We start from the raw sequence: 20893 nt of genomic DNA, 5'->3' as shown, positions 1-20893 counted from the left end.
ACAAACAAAAGCTTTTTTTTAAGTAAAAGCGCCCCATACCGCGCTTTCACTTTAATGGCGGCTGCGTTCCCTTCTTTAGACGTGGCTTGTCTAATGTAAGGGGCACGGCCTCTATTAACGTGAAAACGCAGCATGGGGCGCTTGTAAACAAAAAATATTTGCAATGCAATAGGTCCTGCATTTGCGAAAATTTAAGCTATTGTCATTTACAATGACAATCGCTCAAACTCTCGGAAAGGTGAAACCTAATGCATTGCAAAAGCTTGTTTTATATTGCAGTGATAATTCATCAAGGCTAGTCTATAAACCTCTTTATCAACTAAATTATGGCAGGGACGCCATTGCGTCTCATGATTTTTGCAGAGGGTTTTTTCAGTGCACCTCACGGGTGTATACTAAGGCACATGTGTACCATGGCTGCAGTTAAAACAAGATTTTGTAGGGGCAATCTTGTCAAAAGCCAATATAGCAGTGAATGGTAGTCTGTTAGAGCTTTGTTAACATCAGAATCTTCTCAAATGGGTGAGAGTTTGAATTCATTAGAAAACGCAACCGGAGTAATTTTGTGCCAGTGCACCTTTGGACATGTATAGCACACTCTGGGTAAGTTGTTACAGTACACCCAATTGATCGTGCACAGTTACACTGTGATTTTAGTTTTTTCAATGAGTTTTACATGACTTGCAAAAAAAACAACAACAAAAAAAACACAGTAAGGGGTGTTATTTTTTGTTTGAGGCAGTATCTGCCTTTCGGTACTCCCCACTTTCTCCTGAAGGTTTAGGCAGGTATGTATGTAGGTGGTACTTGTATGGCATGAACCTAGCTAAAAGGCTGTACAGGTTAATGAGAAGCATAAAGTGACCGAGTGATAGCAGAGGTAGCTGGTTTATGGATTATGATTTCATTGTGATGTGGTAGTCTTTAAAGACGAGCATCTTCAAATCTTTCCTAAATTGGAGCAGTGTTGGTGCCGACCTGATGGAGATGGAATCCTGTTCCAGATCCTGGATGCATAAATGAAAATAGCCTTCTGCTGCCTTGTTTTTTTCTTTTTTACATTTCTTAGTCTGCCGCTGATGGTGTCCCGGTTGCAAGTGTGCTGAGGACTACCAGAGATGGTGAGCTTATCTGCATGATAAGCAGGGGTGCTGCTCTTGATGGCTTTGCAAATTAATCAGCGGGTTTTTAAGATGCCGTGGGCTGGCAAGGGGAGCAAATGTCGTTCCTTCAGGATGTTGTGGTATGAGTATTTGCAAAGCGAACTATCACCTACAAGAGTATCCTGGCGCTGAGCAGGTTTTTGTGCTTAGTCTTGCCAAGCTAGGTTTTCAGCTTCTTGCGGAACTCAATAAGTGAGGAGAAGGCTCTGATGTCCAATTGGACTTCATTCCACACTTTAAGGAATGATGTGATCATATTTCACCAGACCCTGAAACAGATGCCCTACAGCACGTAGAATGCCCTAAAGGGGGTACTAGTATTAAGTCTGGAAGGTTAGGGGCAGGGCGTTATCATGATCCAGATGGGAGAGTAAGAGGACTTGAACATCAGTTCTAAAGTTGCTTACTGGAAGAAATAGTTTCACTTTCTTTAGAAGAGAGTGAAGGTACCAGGCTGTCTTTGTTCTTTTTGGCAATGTATTCCTTGAGAGTGAAGCTGATCTCCAGGATGAGTTAAAGTGACTTGGCACTCAAAGTTGAGGTTCAAAGCTGTTAGGGTTCATGTAATTGAGCCAGATTTGTACCACGTATTATTCTTTCAAATTAAAAGTAATTCTGTCTTGATTGGGTTAAGCTTCATCTGCTGGACATCTAGGTCTGGATGATGTGCAGGAAGTCTTGTTTGAGGCACTGGATGACTGAAGCAGGGAAGACTTTCAAGGAGAATGGTTTATCATTGGCCTACTGGTGAATGCTGATGCTTATTATTTGTTTTTGAGCAGCAAGCAGCTCCTTGTAGTTGTTAAAAATTAGGGGACAGTAAGGAACCAGTGGTGGCTGCCCACCAATTCAAGTGGTGGGGTGAACAATTGGGGCACGGACAGGCACTGAAAAAACCCAGCAAGCTCTCAATCGTGGTCCGTTTTAAGCAGTTTATAATGGGACACGATTGTGAACACTGGAGTTGAGGCTAAAGTCACTCCGACTTTTCAACAGTGTCTGTCAGTAAATTAAAATACATTTAAAAAATAAGTAAAAGATTTATCTACCTTCTGCCTCTGCCGTTGGTGCTACTCCATCTCATAGTCAGTGGCTCCACCAGCACAGCCTCCCAGAGCCTCAGCCAGCTCCCCTCTTCCAATCAAGACGCTTCTCTCATGCTCCACAGGGAGCATGACAGAAGCGTCAAGATTGACTGGAGTGGGATGCCTTGACGGTCCTTTAGGCACTGGGGGCCTGTGCTTGCTCTCCACCTGGCTGTATAGACAGCTGGGTGGAGAGGTTTACACTGCGCATGTCAGCCTCAGTGACATGCACAGTGTAAACTGGTGGAGAGTGTACCACGCCCCTGCTGCCAGTCAGCAGTAGTGTAGTGTCCCAGCCTCCAAACACGGTTCAGGCTGGGGAAAATGAAAAATAAAATGGCAATAAATTGAATTTATTACCATTTTATTTTTCACCTTTGCAGCACTGGCAGCAGGGGGCGGCGCTCCTCTGCCCTATTAGAGGGGCCGCCGCTGTAAGGAACCCCCTGGGACTCCACAGGTGATAGGGCCATGGCATGCTCCCTGTTGGTCACCAACCACTAATAATTCTGATTTGGTTGGATGCTCAGGATAAAAGCCTGCAAGTACACATTAATTGTATTAATAGGTGTGCCTCATTTATTTGGGGCATCCAAGTAATGTTCTAAAATGTGTTAAGTATTCACGTTTAGCCTGCCTTCAGTGTTAGGCCTCTAGAAACACTTAAGTAATTTACCTGCAGAAGAGAATGGTAATTTCAGATGTAAATGGTCAATCACTTTCTAGGAGTTACTATAAAAGATACTGAGCCTTAAAATAAGAGACACAAACGATTGTGATGCTTATAAAATGTGAGTATACGTTTAAAATAACTGCTGCCTTGAAAGCACTATGACAGTTGGGATATGGTCAAAACAGGCACTGTTTAGAAAGCTGATCTGCTGCACTGGAGGTGAACTGTACTGGGAGGCACAGTTGCAGGCTGAGAGGGCGTGCTAGAAGAACAATGGTGCATGAGATGAGGCAGGCCACCGTAGGATCACTGCACGATGGCTCGGTGATGTCGACTGGGTAGAACAGTAGTAAAAGAGCACTGCAGAGTTTAGAGTGGTTAGAACATAAATATAGGGCAAGACTAAACCGTAGAGATATGCTTGAGTACTGAAGGTTGTGTGGAATACGAATGTAGGGCACGGTGTAGATTAAGAAGACAGGTGAGACAGCAGTGTTGGTAGAGTGTAGGGTGGGTTTATGGAACGACTTATTGCAAAAATAGGGTCTAATGCAGGGAGAAATTACAAATGGGCAGTGCTTTAAGGTGGAACATTCCAGCGTTGTGGGGTTAATAGCAGGATTGAAAATCCCACATGTGAAGGAGTCTAAAGCATCCAGCAGTGCTGCAAGGTGGACGTCACACTGCAGCAATATAGGAGCCCAGAGTTGGCAAAAGGGTGAACGCACAGAAAGGTAGCACTTTGCTCCACAAGCAGTGCTATCCTTTTGCCTTTAAAAAAAATATAAACATATTGTCACTATCCCAAAATGCTACGTTTGTTTCAGTCCTTGATGATTGTGCCAAAAAGGGGCCATAGGAATTTGGATGGTGTCCACCAAAGGTTAATATTGAGCTAAGTAGGGTCTGAGGTCTTACCACTGCAACGGGAAACCACAATTCAATCTTAAAAATACAGGTTGAGGGACCCAAGCTTCACAATTGATCTTAAGAGGAAGAAAAACGAAAAAGTTGATGAGGAGCGATGTGTGATGAGTTTGCACCATTTATCATAAAACCTAGTGGCTAGCGTGCAATGTATGAGCCGGGCAACGTATTTGAAAATTGAGGTTATATTTGGGTGTGTTTCAAAATATAGATGCTTAATGAAACCCTAACCTATATTCCTCTGACTCCCTTATATAACTAGCAAACTGAAGGTGTAACAAGAGCACTGGAGTTCTAACCGAATCATTACTGTTCTTAAAATATTAAAATTGGCACTGAACTTTGCGTTAGAGGTTAGGCTTTGAGGGCATGCATCTCCTTATTTGTGTAAGTAAGCTGTGGTTATTTTCAATTTAAAAAAATTGAGCCAAAAGAAAGGTCTATACAGTCTTCAAACAGATCAGATCACCATATAGAAGGAATTTATACACTAGGGCTTCATGCACAACGATGGAAGACTGCGGTGGAGAATCCTGCCTTGAAGCCTGGAGAAGAGATCAGGACACCACAGCCCCTACATGTGAGGCCTCTTTGAAATCTGTAAGGCGATCCAGGGACCACCCATGCTTGGCTATTTTTGAGTGATCAGATCATCTTTGTCCTGGAGTTTTTCAGTTTGATGATGACTCATTAGCAGTCATGGTGTGGGTGGGGTTAGGGACCAGCTCTTCAAATGAGCACTCCTTGCGACACAGCTTTGTAGAAACTGGAAGCAAAGTCAGGGCATTTTCTGTATTCTTCATTTATTAGATTAGTTACGTTGGGGAACAGAACACTCTTGAGAAATGTAGCGCGGGACTGTTTAGAACCCAACCATGGTTATGTTGGGAGGTTCTGCTTCCACCTTTTACACACTGCAAAGTGAACAGCTTCCATTCTCAATCAGACCCGCTTGGTTTGTCCTAGGCGGAGAGTCCATCCCACCGTTCAATAAAGTTCAGGATGTTCATTTTCCAGAAGAGCAGAGATTCGTATTGCTCTTCATTAAAACAGATGAGAATTGGCATCAGGGTCTTGATACCGAGGCATGTTCCCTTGGTATCCCCGGGGCTCCCAAAAGTGAACTCTTGAAACAGCGTCAGGAGCTCAATTCACAGTTCGCTTAGCACCATGCGCAGCGGCGGCAGGTGCTGTCCTTGTCCCCAACATAGGGCTTCCTGAAGGGAGCTTCAGAATAGTGGTAGTGGTGATAGTATTTCAACTACACTAAGAGAGGTTATTTATTCTGGAACCCAACTAATCTCAGGTGTGGCGAGGACATACAATTAGACCAATTCCAATAATAAGAATAACTTCAAAATCCTATTCATATTCTACAAGTGATCCAGTATCACCACAGAGTGCCCCTTCATGAAAAGCTTGCTTTAATCGATCAATAATCTTATAAAGCACAAATACTCTACCATGAGAGTCTCAAGGCACTTTAGCAGGAGGTCCAGGCTGGGCCAGGCGAAAGCACCAGAGTCAAAACGCAAAAGACTCCACAGGCGCGCCAACACTAGGTAATTTCTCCTAAGAGATCTAAGGCCCTCAAACCTTTCTGTCGACGTACCATACTACCGTCAAAAGCCACAATTTTGTCATAGTTTCTCTCTTGATTCCCTTGCACTAAGCTATGCCTTTGCGATACACGCCTTCTGTTTTAACTTGCACATTGCTCCAAGTTGAATAGGCTGTGCTACAAATACTGCAGTAAATCAATAAAAAGCAGGAAACTGTGCAAGGTACTGGTTAGTTCTGTCAACATATAGCCTGAAATACCCTAGTCTCAGGTTCATGCACCCAGCGGCATCAACTAACCAACATAGCACTTCACCTGTGTTTGTAAATAACTGCAAAGGTGGAATGCACTTGCACTTACCTGACTTGCTTTTCAAGCTGCAAAACTCGTTCATTCTGGGAACTGATCTGAGCATCCCGCTGACGGACAGACTCAATGAGGTATCTGTATGGTTGCTGTGCTTCATTCAACAAGGAATTTGCTCTGTCAAGCTACAAATGACAAAAAATGTTTCTTTTCAAAAAGTGTTCACACCAATGATCAATGCAGAACTTGCATCGTTTTTATATGTTTATCAATTATTTTTCTTTTCAGACATATCAACAATCGGCCCACAACACGTTCAATCCGCTACGTGGTAAAAATCTTTGAGTACTCTTTATACAAGTGCATAGTTTTCTGTTATTATTCTAACTCTATCTGCAAAGGAAGGCATAAAAGAAATAAAAAAGTTCTGTTTTATGAAGTCCAAGCAAGAAACTTTCTGGCTACTTTGCAGGAATATATGTGGTGGCCAGAGGTTCTTCTAAGCAAGAATGTCGCTTTTAAGATAGGCAATGTGTGCACTGTCTGGTCCCTTGTGGTGAAGAAGAGCCTTGCTGCATTATTTAGGACTCGCGTTTCATTAGATCCCCGATGAGGATGGCTGGATTGGTCTAAGGAGAATACATCAGTCATGAAAGGCTTTTCAGAAAAGAACTGCTTTTAGGCTCTTCTTGGAGGTGGCCAAGTTGCAGAAAGTTCTCAAAGGATCTTTCAACATGTTTGAACGTATGCAGATTTGTACCTTTAAGGACTGGCTTCTGTCTATACAGTGGTTGTAGATCTTCTGGATTGTCATAGCAAGGGAGAATGAGTGAGTTGTAGAGGGGTCAGTTCCCAGGTAGTCCAACAATATACAATAGTACATTTTAACATTGGACATAGGGTCTACTTTTAAGATCAATTGGCAGACGTTTAGTCTGCTAGTGTGGTACAGGACACACCTTCACCATACTAAATAAGGGAGTCTTGATATATTTAGGGATCCATGCCTCTAGGATATATGTCATCAAAACAAGTTATTCCTCCTCTCCTTAGCAGACTCCTGCAGGTACGGCAGAAGCTGCCTCGCAGACAAAATGCGTCATGGTAAGTCTACCAAGGCCAAGCAACACTGGTGTAATCGCGCGCAACCGAGATGGTCGCGTGAGCACAGGGCTCCCGGACCTTCACCACCTCCGGCATTTATCCTGACTATAATCCTGGTTATGACTACGGATCATCGATGATGAAACCCAACTGATATGATAGTTGATTTCAAAATTTGATTTGGTCCGAGAAAACCGATTTTATGATGGTCTTAATTTTCCTGGCCTGCTCCACGGATCTGCCCGGGGCTCCAGTTGATGAACTGCCTAGATGATAATTGAACAACAGCGGCTTCCCTGATTTTACTTTCGACCCTGGACTTGGCTTTCGGTTTCGCTTTTGCCCCGGACCCTTCTACGCAGCGGATTTGGCCCCGCCGCCCACGGACTGCTTCACTTAGTGGTCCCACTTCAGGGCCGGGACTGTATATCACCGCTTGGTGTGTGACGTGTAACGCGCTGTCCTTTGGTTGAGCATCTGTGGGTGATTGCGACGTAGCCATTTTCACCAGATCTCGGGGTCCCCTCGGGGGCGCAGCTTCCAAAATGACCGGCAAGCCCGAGGTTGAAAAGCGGAAGACCAAGACTGTTCACCGTGGGGGCTCCATACAATCTAATGTCATGGACCGATACACTCATCCTAAGGGATCCCCCGGTGGAACGGGCAAGTCCTCGGCGGACAAGGGAGATGACCCTACGGCGGGCGAAGACCCGACTCTGCACGATATTATGGGCGCCATTGCGAGTATGCAGGCCTCAATCGGTGCACAGTATGAAACCCTGGCGCACAAACTGGATACAGTGGCGATCGATGTCACCTTGATCAGGGCGGATTTGGCTAAAACGAACGAAAAACTTAAATCCCTGGACTTGAAGACCTCTAGCCTCACGACGCATGTCTCCAATCTACAAACGGAGGTCCGTGATCTACGGTCCTCTAATGACTCCTTCTCCCGTCGTTTGGAAGATTTTGAAAGTCGTTCTAGGCGGAACAACGTCCGTATTGTGGGTGTCCCTGAGAATTCAGACAACTTAAATGTCGACCTCATCGTGGAGGACCTCATTGTCAATCATCTCTCACCCAAAGGCCTGAGTAAATTCTTTGCTGTGGAGCGGGCGCACAGAGTGCAGGGTGGTAAACCTAACCTGGGTGCTGCCCCGCGCCCCATAATCGCCAGGATATTTCATTTCCGTGATCGGGACCCTATCCTGCAGGCATCGCGTTTGGGTGGCCCCACGAAATTTGAGAATACGACGGTGAGTTTCTACCCCGACTTCACTCAGTTGGTGCAGAAGCAAAGAATGGGGTTTCAGGGAGTGAAGAGACGATTGAGAGACAGGGACATGAAATACGTGATGCTATTTCCAGCCCGGCTACGTGTGGAGTATGGAGATCGGACGTTCTTCTTCGATCGCCCTGAGGCTGCAAGTGACTGGCTCGACACACTGCCCAGGCAGCGGGAACACCCTGAACATTCTGGTGGAGCTGAGGGTGGACTGATGGACCAGGAATAGTAATGTGACTTGGGTTCGTCGGACAGCATATAGATCTCTCGGCATGGTTTGCAGATCTTTTAACTTGCCTTACTTAAGGTGGTCCTCCAGGGGTGGCGGAGGGAGTGAGTCTCTTCCTCCTCTGGGGTTTCTTTCCGTAGATTAGTTATCTGCTAGGGCGACAGGCACACTACAAGTTGGGGGGGTCTTCGAGTCTAACGCAGTGGTGCAGGGTGGGGGGTCTTGTTTTAAGGGTTGGTTTGGGGGAGGAGGGGGGGGAAGTTGTTATTGTTTGGTTCCCTTCAAGGCACTATATTGATGGACTTTTGGACTTGGCTGTTGCGACTAATGTGGGGTGGATGCTGCAATTACGTTTGGGATGGGGTAGGGGGCTAAAATTGCTGTGTTGGAATTTTAACGGGTTGGGGGACATGATAAAACGTGGCATGGTGTTACAACTCTTGAGACGTCTTTCCCCTGATGTTGTGCTGTTGCAAGAAACACATTTGAGGGGCAATTCATGCCAGGCTATGAATCGTAGGGGCTACCGTCTCCTGGCACACTCCGGCTTCACCATTGGCTCTAGGGGGGTGGGTATCTTGGTCAGAGTCTCCCTCCCCCTCGAGGTAGATGCTGTCGTCCTTGACGATAGGGGGCGGTATGCTGCCATTACTGGACGGTGGGAGGGGAAGGTCGTCACTTTGCTCTCCGTTTATGTCCCGCTTGGCCTTCAGAAAACGACCTTTGCTGACCTGGGGAGGGTGATACTGGGGCTCCCGGAAGGCATCCTTGTGGTGGGTGGTGACTTTAACTCTGTGGTCTCCGGAAATGTCGATCGCTACCCGCCCAGGGACCTCGGGAGGTCCCAGTCCTGGCTGGGTGGCTTCCTTGACACCCTGGGACTAATAGATTGCTGGAGGCTGTTACACCCTGGACAATTACAATACACCTTCCACTCTGGTGCTCATGGTAGTCTTTCGAGGCTTGACTATATCCTGATGCCCGCAACACAGGCCCCACTTGTTAAGGAGATCAGACATCTGGCTAGGGGTATCTCAGATCACTCCCCCTTATGGCTCGCAATGGAAACAGGACTGGGAACTGAGGGCCGGGTAGCCCCGATCAACCCTTGGTATCTCCGTGACCCCAAGATCCGTACGGAACTGATCAAATCACTTGACCATTATTTTGTGGAGAATGTGGGGTCTGTGTCATCGTCTGTCTCACTATGGGAAGCCTATAAGGTGGTCATCCGCGGCCACGCCTTATCGTTAATTAATAACGCTAAGAGACGTAAGTGTGAGGCAGTCCGACTTGAAACTGAGATATCAGACATAGAAAGAGAGCTGGAATCTGATGTTACCCAGGACAGGTTGCACCTCCTCAGCCTCAAACAGACCGACTATAGAGCGTTGGTCACTGATGCCGCCAAGGTGATGAGTAGAGAGCAGCAAGGCCGTTTGTATGATGTGGGTGATAAGGCCGGAAAGTTGCTAGCTTGGTTGGACAAGAAGGAGAGGGCTAGTCGTGTGGTTCCTTTGATTGAGAGGGCGGATGGAGTGAGAGTGACTGACCCGGTTGAGATTGTGGAGTGTTTTTTTGAGTATTTTCAAACCGTATACTCCCCAGTGTCGGACAGACCGGAACAGGATTCGCATCTGCTTCTGAGAGACATTGCATTGCCCTGCTTGTCGGATCTGGATAGGGAACTGATGGACGCGTCACTCTCTGTCGAGGAGGTCGCGACCGCAATCCGCTCTGTGAGATCGGGAAAGGCCACGGGTCCGAATGGTCTTCCCATCGAACTCTATAAGCTGCGCCCAGACAAAATAGCACCACATCTTCGCTCGATGTTTTTAGAATCGCTAGACGCGGGTACCCTTCCATCCGATCAAAGGCTTGCGTCTATCGTCGTGATTCACAAGGAAGGGAAGCCGCGGGATTGCTGCGCTTCGTACAGGCCCATCTCGCTCTTAAACGCTGAGCCTAAGATCCTTGCTAAAGTGCTTGCTAATCCTTTAATCTCTGTTGTCTGCGACCTGATCCATCCGGATCAGTCCGGGTTTATTCCGCACCGGAACACGGCGCTGAACCTTCGGCGTTTACACGGCGCCCTTGCGAGAGCGTCCTCGCTGCGTGAATCGGCCATTTTGGCTTCTTTGGACACCACAATGGCGTTTGATACGCTGGAATGGCCATACCTTTGGGCTGTCCTCGCCAAGTTTGGTTTTGGCCCAGTTTTCATCAGTTGGGTGAAACTATTATATCAAGACCCCTTGGCCCAGGTAGTTGTTAATGGTCGTGTTTCTGGCTCATTTTCTCTCGGTAGGGGTACTCGCCAGGGGTGCCCGTTGTCTCCGCTTCTTTTTGCTCTTGCTTTGGAACCTTTGGCGGCTTGGCTGCGCTGGGAGCCATCAATGAAGGGTATACGCTGGACCCCTGATTTCGAGGACCGGATATCGCTCTATGCTGACGACATCCTGTTATACCTCACGTCGCCTCGGAAGTCGCTAATAGTACTATTCGATGTCCTGACTTCCTTCGGTAAAAATTCTGGCCTTGTGATCAATTAGTCCAAGTCCTGCGTGTACGTTCTGTTCTCTCCGGAGACCCTCCTCTCTTGCCGCGTGGCTGCCCAATACAGGTGGTACACGCGGGTTTCAAATACTTGGCGGGTTTCAAATACTTGGGGGTGTTTATCACTTTAGATCCTGTGGTTCGCTATGAACGTAACCTGCTGCCCCCGCTTCAGCGCTTGCGATCCGATGTTGTGGCATGGCGTAAACTTCCGTTGTCCCCGCTTGGACGTGCGGCTCTATTTAAGATGATGTCACTGCCCCGATTTTTGTATGCCCTACAGAATACTTGCGATACCATCCCGGCCAGCTACTTTCGGGAGATTGAAAGCTTGCAGCGCCACCTGATATGGGGTGGACGGTCTCGCATAGCACTTGCCAAGTTGACACTCCCTTGGTACGACGGTGGAATCGCTCTCCCGGATATTAAGCGCTACTACTGGGCCTCCCAACTGGGGGCGATTAATCATGGCATGTACGATCCCGCATCGAACCCCGCGTTCGAAATGGATAGATGGTTGCTGCCTGGTGGTGACTACAACAGGGCGCTTTATACGAAATCGGCAGGGAGGCTGCTCACTAGCCCTACCAAGATAGCGGTGCAAGTATGACATTGTGCGAATGATGCCATGGGATGGAAGAATAGACTTACATGCGCCACTCCGCTTTATGCTTCCGAGAGGTTGGGCTCCCTATGGAAGACGAAAGGCTTTGATAGATGGGATGTGATTGGTATATGCAGGGTGAATGATGTGTGGACTAAGGGTAGGGTTAAAACCTTCGACGAGTTGAGATTGGAGTATGACCTGAGTGACAGGGAGTTTTTTAGATATGCTCAGATCCGACACGCGCTGATGGCGGTTTTCCCTCCGGGTACTATTGTGCCGGAGGCGTCGCCGCTTGAGGATCGGGTGCTGGATGGGCACGTTCCAGACAGTACTATTTCGCTTATTTATAAAAAGTTGATCAACAATAGGATCGACCTTTTACAGCGACTCAGGGAAGCTTGGACTGGCGATGGTTTGGAGTTAGATGACGAAGACTGGCAGCAGGCCATATCCTCGCCGAAAGAGGTTGCAATTCCGGCCCGCCTTAGGTTTGTGCAGCTTAAGATTCTTCACAGGATCTATGTTACCGGCCCGCGCTTGGTCAGTATGGGTTACGCTTCGGATGGGCTGTGCAGGCGTGGTTGTGGCCTTCCGGGCACCTTTCTTCACATACTCTGGGAGTGCCCGGTGGTTGTTCGTTTCTGGAATCGAGTGCATGCAGTAATGGAAGAGGTCACGGGTGTTGTGTTGTTGCCTGAAGCTAGACGATGCTTGTTGAATGTGTGGGAACCGAATGACTATGATTTGTCACAGACTCAGTGGGTGACCCTTGGCAATATGATCGCTAAGAGGGATATCGCCCAGTTGTGGGGCTCCCAGAGGCCACCCACAGTTCTGGCATGGAAGGAGAATATGGACTGGTGTATGTTCAGGGAGAAGACAGTGTATGTGGCCCGTGGCAAGCCCCGCAGGTGGGGTAAGATTTGGGGTCAATGGAACTCCTATCTGGGAGATATATGTACACCCCCCTTCACACAATTGGTGATGGACCCTCCCTCCCCTTGACCCGACATTCCTGCTACCATGTTGCTTTGATTGTCTCTCGACTCGCTGTATCCCTCAATCCTCCCATCCTGCAATGTCAATGATTGTATTATGATCTCATGCTTTCCTCCCCGCAGGACGCTTCGCCATTTGATTGCTTGTACTGCCTTGATTATTTCTTTTTGTTTATGTTGTTAAAAGTTTCAATAAAAAGAAATACAAAAAAAACACTGGTGTAATTGTCAGTAGAAACGAGGGCACTGGAAATTAACTCCCCAAAGCTGTAAGTACATTTGCACTACTCTCATTATAAAGCTCTCTCCCCTGCTGCAAATTTTCTTCGCATTTCAGGAGCAATTAAATGGGATTTTTGGTAGTATTGCACAGAGGTGCCAGTATTGAAACATTTGAACTACAATGTTCCAATTGAGAGGCCAGTGTGACACAACGTCCAGTAGTATACCTACTGCCATACTGATTTCCTGATTTCTGAGCGACTTAACTCACCCATGCCTTAGATATTCCGTATTAGGCAATATACAAAGTAGAATATTTTTTTAAAATATGTAAAAGTTATAAAGACTGGCAGGGTGACAAGCCTATTTGCAGGTTATTTATCAAAAATGTAATTTTCTGGTTTACTGGGAACATTGGCCAATAGGATGCACATTTATTTAGATACTTGATGGATAGGACAACTTTATTGTGAGTGTCTAAGTTGATGTGATCGGAAAAATCCACCTATCTAGTAGTTATCAGAGAGCTTTTCAAACCATATACATATCTGCATGCTAAATTCTACAGAAGAATGGCTCTCTTGCACCATTTGGCTATTATCTCGCTCATTTTAAGTCGATCCTCCAGGGTAGTCGTATCAGTGTGCACCTCACAATATGTTATAACAAGCATTTTCAATGCAATAGGTCTCGCAATTACGGGATTTTAAGCAATTGGCACGGTTAATGATAATGCCTTTGATTTATGTGTTTTTCAAAGCAAAACATATAAAAAAGGCAATGTCATTTCTAATGCTAAGAGCTCAAACTCTCGCAAATGTGAGACCACTTTATTGGTGGCAGCGCTCCTTTCTTTAGACGGTGCTCGTTGTATTCAGGTTACAGTGAGTAACGTCTAAAGAAAGGAGTGCACCCAACATTAAAGTGAAATCAAGTATGGGGCACTTTTACACAAAGTGTAAAAATAAATTAAGAAAGAAAGCTTTTATAGCGCGGCTGCTAAAGTGAAAGCAGTTGTGCTGTAAATTAAACAAATAAGCGTGACCACTAAATTGAAAGCGACCTGCACTGTAAATTAAGTAAATAAATCTGTGCGTCCGTTAATGTGAAAGCAGAGCGTGCCATAAATTAAATAATTAAATGAGCGCAGCCACTATAGTTAAAGTGGACCGCGCTGGAAATTAAAAAATATATGACTAATAATAATAAAAAAGGTGGTGGTGTGCTGTGACGTTGTTGGTGGAATGGGGAAGATCTTTAAAGAAAATAGTGCTCACCGGCTAGATGAAGCAGACCGTGAAAGAACACGTAAAAAGTCCAGTCGTTATGGTGCTTGCCGTATTGAGGTTTCATAAAGCAACGCCTAAAGAAAGGGGCGTGGCCAACATTAAAGTGAAAGCACGTATGGGGTGATTTTACACAAAGTGTAAAATTAAAGAAAGAAAGTAAGAAAGCTTTTGTAGCGTTGCTGCTACAGTGAAAGCAGTTGCTCTGTAAATTAAATAAGCGCGGTCACCTAAGTGAAAGCAGACCGCGCCGTAAATTAAATTACTAAATGTGCGCAGCCAGTATAGTTAAAGTGGACCACGCTGGAAATTAAAAAATACATGACTAATAACAATATAAAGGTTGCGGTGTGCTGCAAAGTTGTGGGTGGAACAGGGAAGATCATTAAAGAAAATAGTGCTTACCAACTAGATAAAGCACACCGTGTATGAACACAAGTAAAAAGTCCAGTCGTTATGGGAGGTTACAAATGCAGACAAAGCGGTACCAAGGAGGGACTACTAAGTCTATTCACATATGAAAATCAATGATTTGAAAAGGACAGTAACAGGAGCCAATTGAAAAGATGGCCGGAAAATGGGCGGAGCTTCTATGCCATACCTTAATACTGCATGACGCGCAGGGCAGCACATGCGTTGCCCATGCTCGACCTAAAAATAGCATGTATTCTCCGACAGTCCCAAATATCTTCTCCCTCTGTTTCAAGAATGCTGGGGCGGCCTTCTCTCTTAGTTTCAACTAGGCCAGTGTCTATGCAATTAAACCCTATTTCTATTTACTTTGAGGATGGATTTTATGTACTTTAATTCATGATTCATTTATCCTCTTTGCTGCTATTGTTCTCTCCCTGCTGTTATTAGCATCTTCAATTTGATTTAGGTTTGCTGCATGGATTAAGCTACATCAACCTTTGCGACTACACACTGATCTTCAGGAGGTTGGACCTTTCATTAGTGTCTGTATGTTTCTTTGTATAATTGTGCCTCTATTTCTAGTACAATAATGAATAAACAGATAATATCTTAGAAATTAGACATTGGTTCACAGGCCCAAATCTATATTGCACCATCAACTCTATCCCGGTGTACGTATTGTTTACTATATCGTATAAACAAATGTTATGGCTTACGCATCACTTACAGAAAGGATCACAAGTCATTGGATTCTACCAGTATAGTGGAAATTTGTTTGGAAATGGAAGGCTCTTTTCGGCTATGTAATCAATTGCCCAAATTTGCAAGATCAGAAATGTTCTCATTAGGCAGAATTACTCTTCATCTGTATAGACAAAATCAAGCAGGCATCAATTCAGTATGGATGGAAAAACATGGGCATACATTTTAATACCACAGTTTAAGAGTGATTGGGTGTGTGCATGGAAGCAGAATAAGTAGTTTATGAAGGGAGGAAGTGCTCGAGGAGATTGATTCAATAGTGTGGAGACACTGGAAAGACATTATGGCCTGGCATGGGAGACTACCAAGGACCAAAAGTACTGCAGTACAGGGAATATACACTGATGAGCCTCCAGATAATGAAACATACATCATATAGAAGGGAGATGTATCCAGGGCTTCTGGAAGATGAAAGGCAATGGGTGGAATTTTTGAGAAGTGTTATTCTGTTTGATGAATACGTGGTGCAGATACGGTGTAGAAATGTATATTCTCTCTATCCAAAAACACTATATTGGATTCTGTCCTGGAAGATTTGGCCACAGAGAGGCCCTGGGAATTATGATGATGTCGTGCAAAGTTTAATATTGAGCTAAGTAGGGTCTGAGGCCTTACCACTGCAAAGAGAGAATAAAATGTATTCTTAAAAATACGGATCGAAGGACCCAAGCTTTATAAGAGGCCTGAAGAGGAAACAAAATAAAAAAGGTTGAGCAGGAGCAATGCATAATGAGTTAGCGCCATTTAAATCAGAAAAGCTAGTGGCTTGAGTGAAAATGTATGAGCTGGGCAGCCTATATGAAAATTGAGGTTTGATATTTTGCATAACTAGTACATTTAAGGTGTGACATGAGCACTGGAGGTATGACTGAATACTTACTATTCGTAAAATAATAAAATTGGCACTGAACATTGGATTAGAGTTTAGGCTTTGAGGACTGGCAACTACTTATTTGCATGACTAAACTGTGTATATTTAAAAAAAAAAATGATTGAACCCGAAAGAAATGTTCATACAGTCTACAAACAGATCAGATCCCCATGTTGAAGGAATTTAGACACTAGGGCTTCATGGACAAAGATGGAAGGCTTTGGTGGAGTATCCAGTCTTGAAGCCTGGGGAAGAGATCAGGACACCACAGCACCTTCATGTAAGGCCTCTTTGATATCTGTAAGAAGATCCTTGTCCTGGATTTTCTTTCAGTTTGATGATGACTTTTATTAGCGGTCATGGTGTGGGTGGGATTAGGGTATCACAAAGGGCTGTTCATCAAACAAGCACTCCTTGCGACACAGCTTTGTGGAAACTGGAAGCAAAGTTTGGCCATTTTCTGTTAGCTTCATTTGCAGTGGTGGGGACACTGATTTAGAATGGTAGGGTGGGGGAAATGTGCGGGGGTGTTAGTAGTAAGAACAAATGCCTGGTGCTGACGGCCGCCTAGAGGTCCTCTGCTTCCACTTCCTGGTCCTAGCAGTCCCTGTACCAGCATTAGAGATTCCCCATCCAACCCCTGCACTGCTCTCAGGCATCAGAACAGCGTGTGGATTGGCCTGAGAGGCATGGATCAAGCCTCGCTCAGGCACAGGGAGTCTATGCCGTTTCTCCAACCCAGCTGTGCAATACAGCCCAGTTGGAGAAACCTTAGTATATTTGCCAGTTTGGATGGCCCAAGACAGGCTGCCAAACTGACATGTGCACTTACTGCTCCTTCTCCTATCTCCCATGGCCTGGCCCACCCTTCCTGCACATACTTGCTCAGCCAGCAGCTGAAAAATAAAATATTAAAATATTGTTTTATTTCTCAGCTGCTGGCTCTGAGCAAGTGGGGCAAAGCTCCTCCGCCATTGAGGAGGAGCCGCCCTTGTTTATTTGCAAGTTAGTTAAGTTGGGGAACGAAGCTCTCTTGAAAAATGTTGTCCAGGCCTGTTGAATAGAAACCAACCATGGTTAACTTGAAAGACTCTGCTCAAAGGTTTGCTTCCACTTTTTACACACTGCAAAAGTGAACAGCTATCATGTTACAAATCAGTGCCAGGTTTGAAATCAATCAACAGGTTGCTCAGCCTTGTCCCTCCTCCTTCGTTTAACCTCTTAAGTGCTGAGGTTTCCCAACCTCATTGCGAAACCCTTTTTCATATTCGATGTAGTTTGACTTTCTTGCATTTTTTCCACATAAGATATCCTGGCAACAATTTTGCCCTTTGTTCTCCGCATGTTGGGCATACTAAAAGTACCATTGGTTTGCAGATTGCCTTAGGAGAATCAAGAAAATGGACAAAATGGAATAACGTTTTTTTTTCTGGAAAAACTAGAAAATGGTGCAGCTCAAGAAAGTCTGTAGAGTTTGTCTAAAATTTGGCATCAACAAAAGGTATGCCGTGGTAAAATCACTCTGTTCCTAGCTTTCTGAAGTAGGAAAAATAGGCAGTGGTGGGGGGAAATATTTTTCCACCAAAGTTTTTCCAAAGGGGAATTCAATATTTCCAATTTCTGCAGTTTCTACATACTTCTTTCTAGTCAATAGAAAAAAGAGGTGTGAAACTAAAGGGTGACCCCGGAAAATGTACATTCTGAGAAGTAAACAAAATTCTGAACTAACTCAGAAAATATTAGTGTAGCTCGATAAAAACAGCCCTGGTGACGGGAAAGACCTGAAAACGCAACATGGAGACCCCAAGACTTTCAATATTTAATGTAAGTACAAGCAGTGTTTGGGCCCATTTTCAGCCAACATCCATGGACATCTACCACCCCAGACATTTCAGTAACAGTACACACCCAGAGGAGTCTTGGGTGGAGAGTGGCTTAAATGAAATACTCCCACTTTAACTTATCCAGAATGTCCTGCAATCACCAAACTTTAACAAAATCACAGATTTTATGCACTTTTCTGAGAGAGAACGTTTCAGAGTCTGCAGGGATCGCCAAAAGTCCAAACACCCTCAGCTCCCACACTTCTCCCAGTAAAATAGTACAATTCGTGGGAAGGCCCGTCGGCCGCAGCAGGAAAGGCCACAAAACACATTAAGGCTCCATCAAGATTTTCCCTTGGAATTGAAATGTGTCTGGGGATGTGTGTAGCTGGAGTATTCGGGCCAGGTTTGGCTGGCACACAGGATCCACACAGGTCACACCATCCAGGATGCTTTTAGGTATCAAGGTTTAGTCAAATGCCTATGGTTGGTAGGGTACCCCGAGTGCCAGCTGACCTACAGCCCAAATACTGCAGTCCTTCCCCATGGCAAGAGAGAGGAAATTGGGATTGCTCTGGGGGTAGGTTTTTAATTCGAGCTTGCTGAGAGAGAATAAACCACCCATTTTGCCTACCCTTGAGGACAGAAATTCTGTATGGTGTCCATGGGATGGGGCCAACATGAAGACTGTCAAGCACCCAATCCCATTTCTTTACTAAGAACACCTGTATGGAAAAAAAAATGTAGGGTCTAGATTACATATTAAATGCACTGTCATTGTTTATGGTACAGCAGACTGTTAATTAGGGGCACCTGGCACAGACAGGCATAGTGCACTCGATTGCAACAAAAAACATAAGGGTGCAATCACAGCTCCATCTTTCACTGGAGGTGGATCTGCCTCTCTTTGAAGAGGGGAAAAGGCATGTTCAGCATTAATGTTCCTGCTTGCATGGGTATGCCATGGGGATCCCTTGGAACCTCATGCTTACCACTCAATGTGCCCACTGGGTGGCTATGCACGACCTTTATGCGGCAGAGTCTGTATATGCCCCTTGATAGTTTGTGTGCCTCTGTGCTTGCAGCTAATACGGTGCTGGTGTAGAGGCAAAGAAATGCCTCATTTGTATGAGGTCATGCCTACATAAAAATGAAGGAATGCCCCTTTGTGATCGCTTTGATACAAGATGGGAACTGCAGCCTCTTTTGCAATACCAAAGCGGACGGGGTGACTAGCGCACTTCTAATACCCACCACCGACCAGCCCGGTTTTTCCTAGAAGGCCATTGAGGGTAAATCCCCAAGTCTGTTTAGGTTGCAGAGGTGAGGGGTGTGGCCCAATGCCAAGGCAAGCCGCCCCACACACCTTTCCTTTTATAATTCAACCTGATATCTATTGTGCCTTCTACCCCCATGAGGGACGATCAGGGGTAAAACCCTTAATCTAGCCCACAGGTGAGCAGAAAAAATAGTTGGGCTTTAGGGATGGAGACGGCCCTCCTTCGGCGATCCCCGAGAAGGGGTTCGCTACGGAGAGGTATAATTGGAAAGCAGAGAATCTCCCTTTTCCAATGATACATATCCTGTTGTGATCAGCGCTTGGAGGCTGAGCTGCACACCAAGCAATGAACAGCTCCTTTCATTTTCACTTCTATGGTTATGCCAGTGCACCAGTGCCATGGGCACTGAGCATCTCTCACAAAAAAGCCTCAGGCTGCTGAGGAAGCTCTGCAGAAAATAAACTAAGTAAAAAAAATAAACCACCAGCAATTGAGAATCTTAATTCTCCAGGTCACTCAATGTACATTGCTCCCATGGCTAAATAGACTAGTTATGAGGACTGTGAGTTTGGTTTGTTTTAACTGAAAAAACATCAACCACAATATTTCATACATCATCAGAACACCAGGAAGTACTTCTTTCCAACACTGGTTGCCATCGTTCATTTTAATCAAACATATCAGTTTTGAATTTACAGGGCACTGAACTAAGCCCTAGAAGAAGTGTATATTGGCATTATTTGGTGTTGAAATCAACATGACTTCTCTTGATCTTTTAAATAGCAACCACTCCATGCTAGAATGTCATCCATCTACTGAACACACCCTGTTACATAAGTGTGCAGGACCAATTTAAGAAGGAATTTATAGAGAAACTCCCAGAACAGCAGGGATGCTAGAACAGCCCACAGATTAGAACAAACTTTATTTACGATTCCTACTAGTAACATTAAAATGAAGAGGGCCTAAGGCTTAACCGTCAGGTCTTTTGCAGATGTGTTTTAGCATTTTTGTAGGACTCATATAGGGACACACATCTTCCTGCTGCTGGTAGATCACATCCATGCCCAAATGTGGAAGCAGGTTAGCTCTCAAGAGTCACAAAGCCACTCGCCAATAATCCAAGTCAGCTTGACTGACTTTCATGCAGAGAAGAGCATTACTAATGATACTAGAGACATTGCTGAAATAGTCCCACATTTTGATGAGCAGTTAGACAATAAAAATGCATAAAGCCAATTAGTAGCAGGAAAGGTATCTAGTGCAGTTCTTGACTGCATCTCTGAAGAATTTTTTTTTTTTTCTGGATAAATGAACACCTCTCATCGTGACAAAAGACTTTTTCAAGTAGTGTGCTGCAAACGACTCTTAAATAGTGAATGTTTAGGACTAGCATTAAGGAAAACCCCAGGTTCACCTGAAGCCCCAGAACCTAAATTAACCTAAAAGCTGTCTGCAAGGCTTGTTGGTCTGTCTGGATCAAGGCTGACCATATACATAAATGATGGTAAATTAATATATTCTTCCTTTTGAGAGATGCTGCTCCCACTTCCATGCATAAAAAAGTGCAGTTGAAGGGGGTTAAACAATTACCTGCCTAATGAATATTAATTAGGAACACAGACATTTGCGACTATATATCATTGGCTATAAACACAAGGATGATGGCCTGCAAGGACAGCAGACTACCATTACTGTGTTTTAAATTGTATGTTTATTTGTGCACGCCAAATCTCTGGTA

General features: G+C 45.0%; 1 protein-coding gene across 1 annotated transcript in view; it reads right to left on the bottom strand.

Moving 5' to 3' along the window:
• PIBF1 (progesterone immunomodulatory binding factor 1) overlaps positions 1 to 20893 on the bottom strand; it is an 853407-nt gene that overhangs the window by 211016 nt on the left and 621498 nt on the right. The window contains exon 15 of the mRNA XM_078656041.1: positions 5770 to 5900. Within this exon, the coding sequence (XP_078512167.1) occupies positions 5770 to 5900 (131 nt within the window). The remainder of the gene's footprint in view (positions 1 to 5769; positions 5901 to 20893) is intronic.

Source organism: Lissotriton helveticus, chromosome 8 (assembly GCF_964261635.1).
Source record: "Lissotriton helveticus chromosome 8, aLisHel1.1, whole genome shotgun sequence".
Taxonomy (NCBI): Eukaryota; Metazoa; Chordata; class Amphibia; order Caudata; family Salamandridae; genus Lissotriton; species Lissotriton helveticus.
The sequence above is the reverse complement of the archived record's forward strand: the minus strand, read 5'-3'. Positions and strand labels throughout refer to the sequence as shown.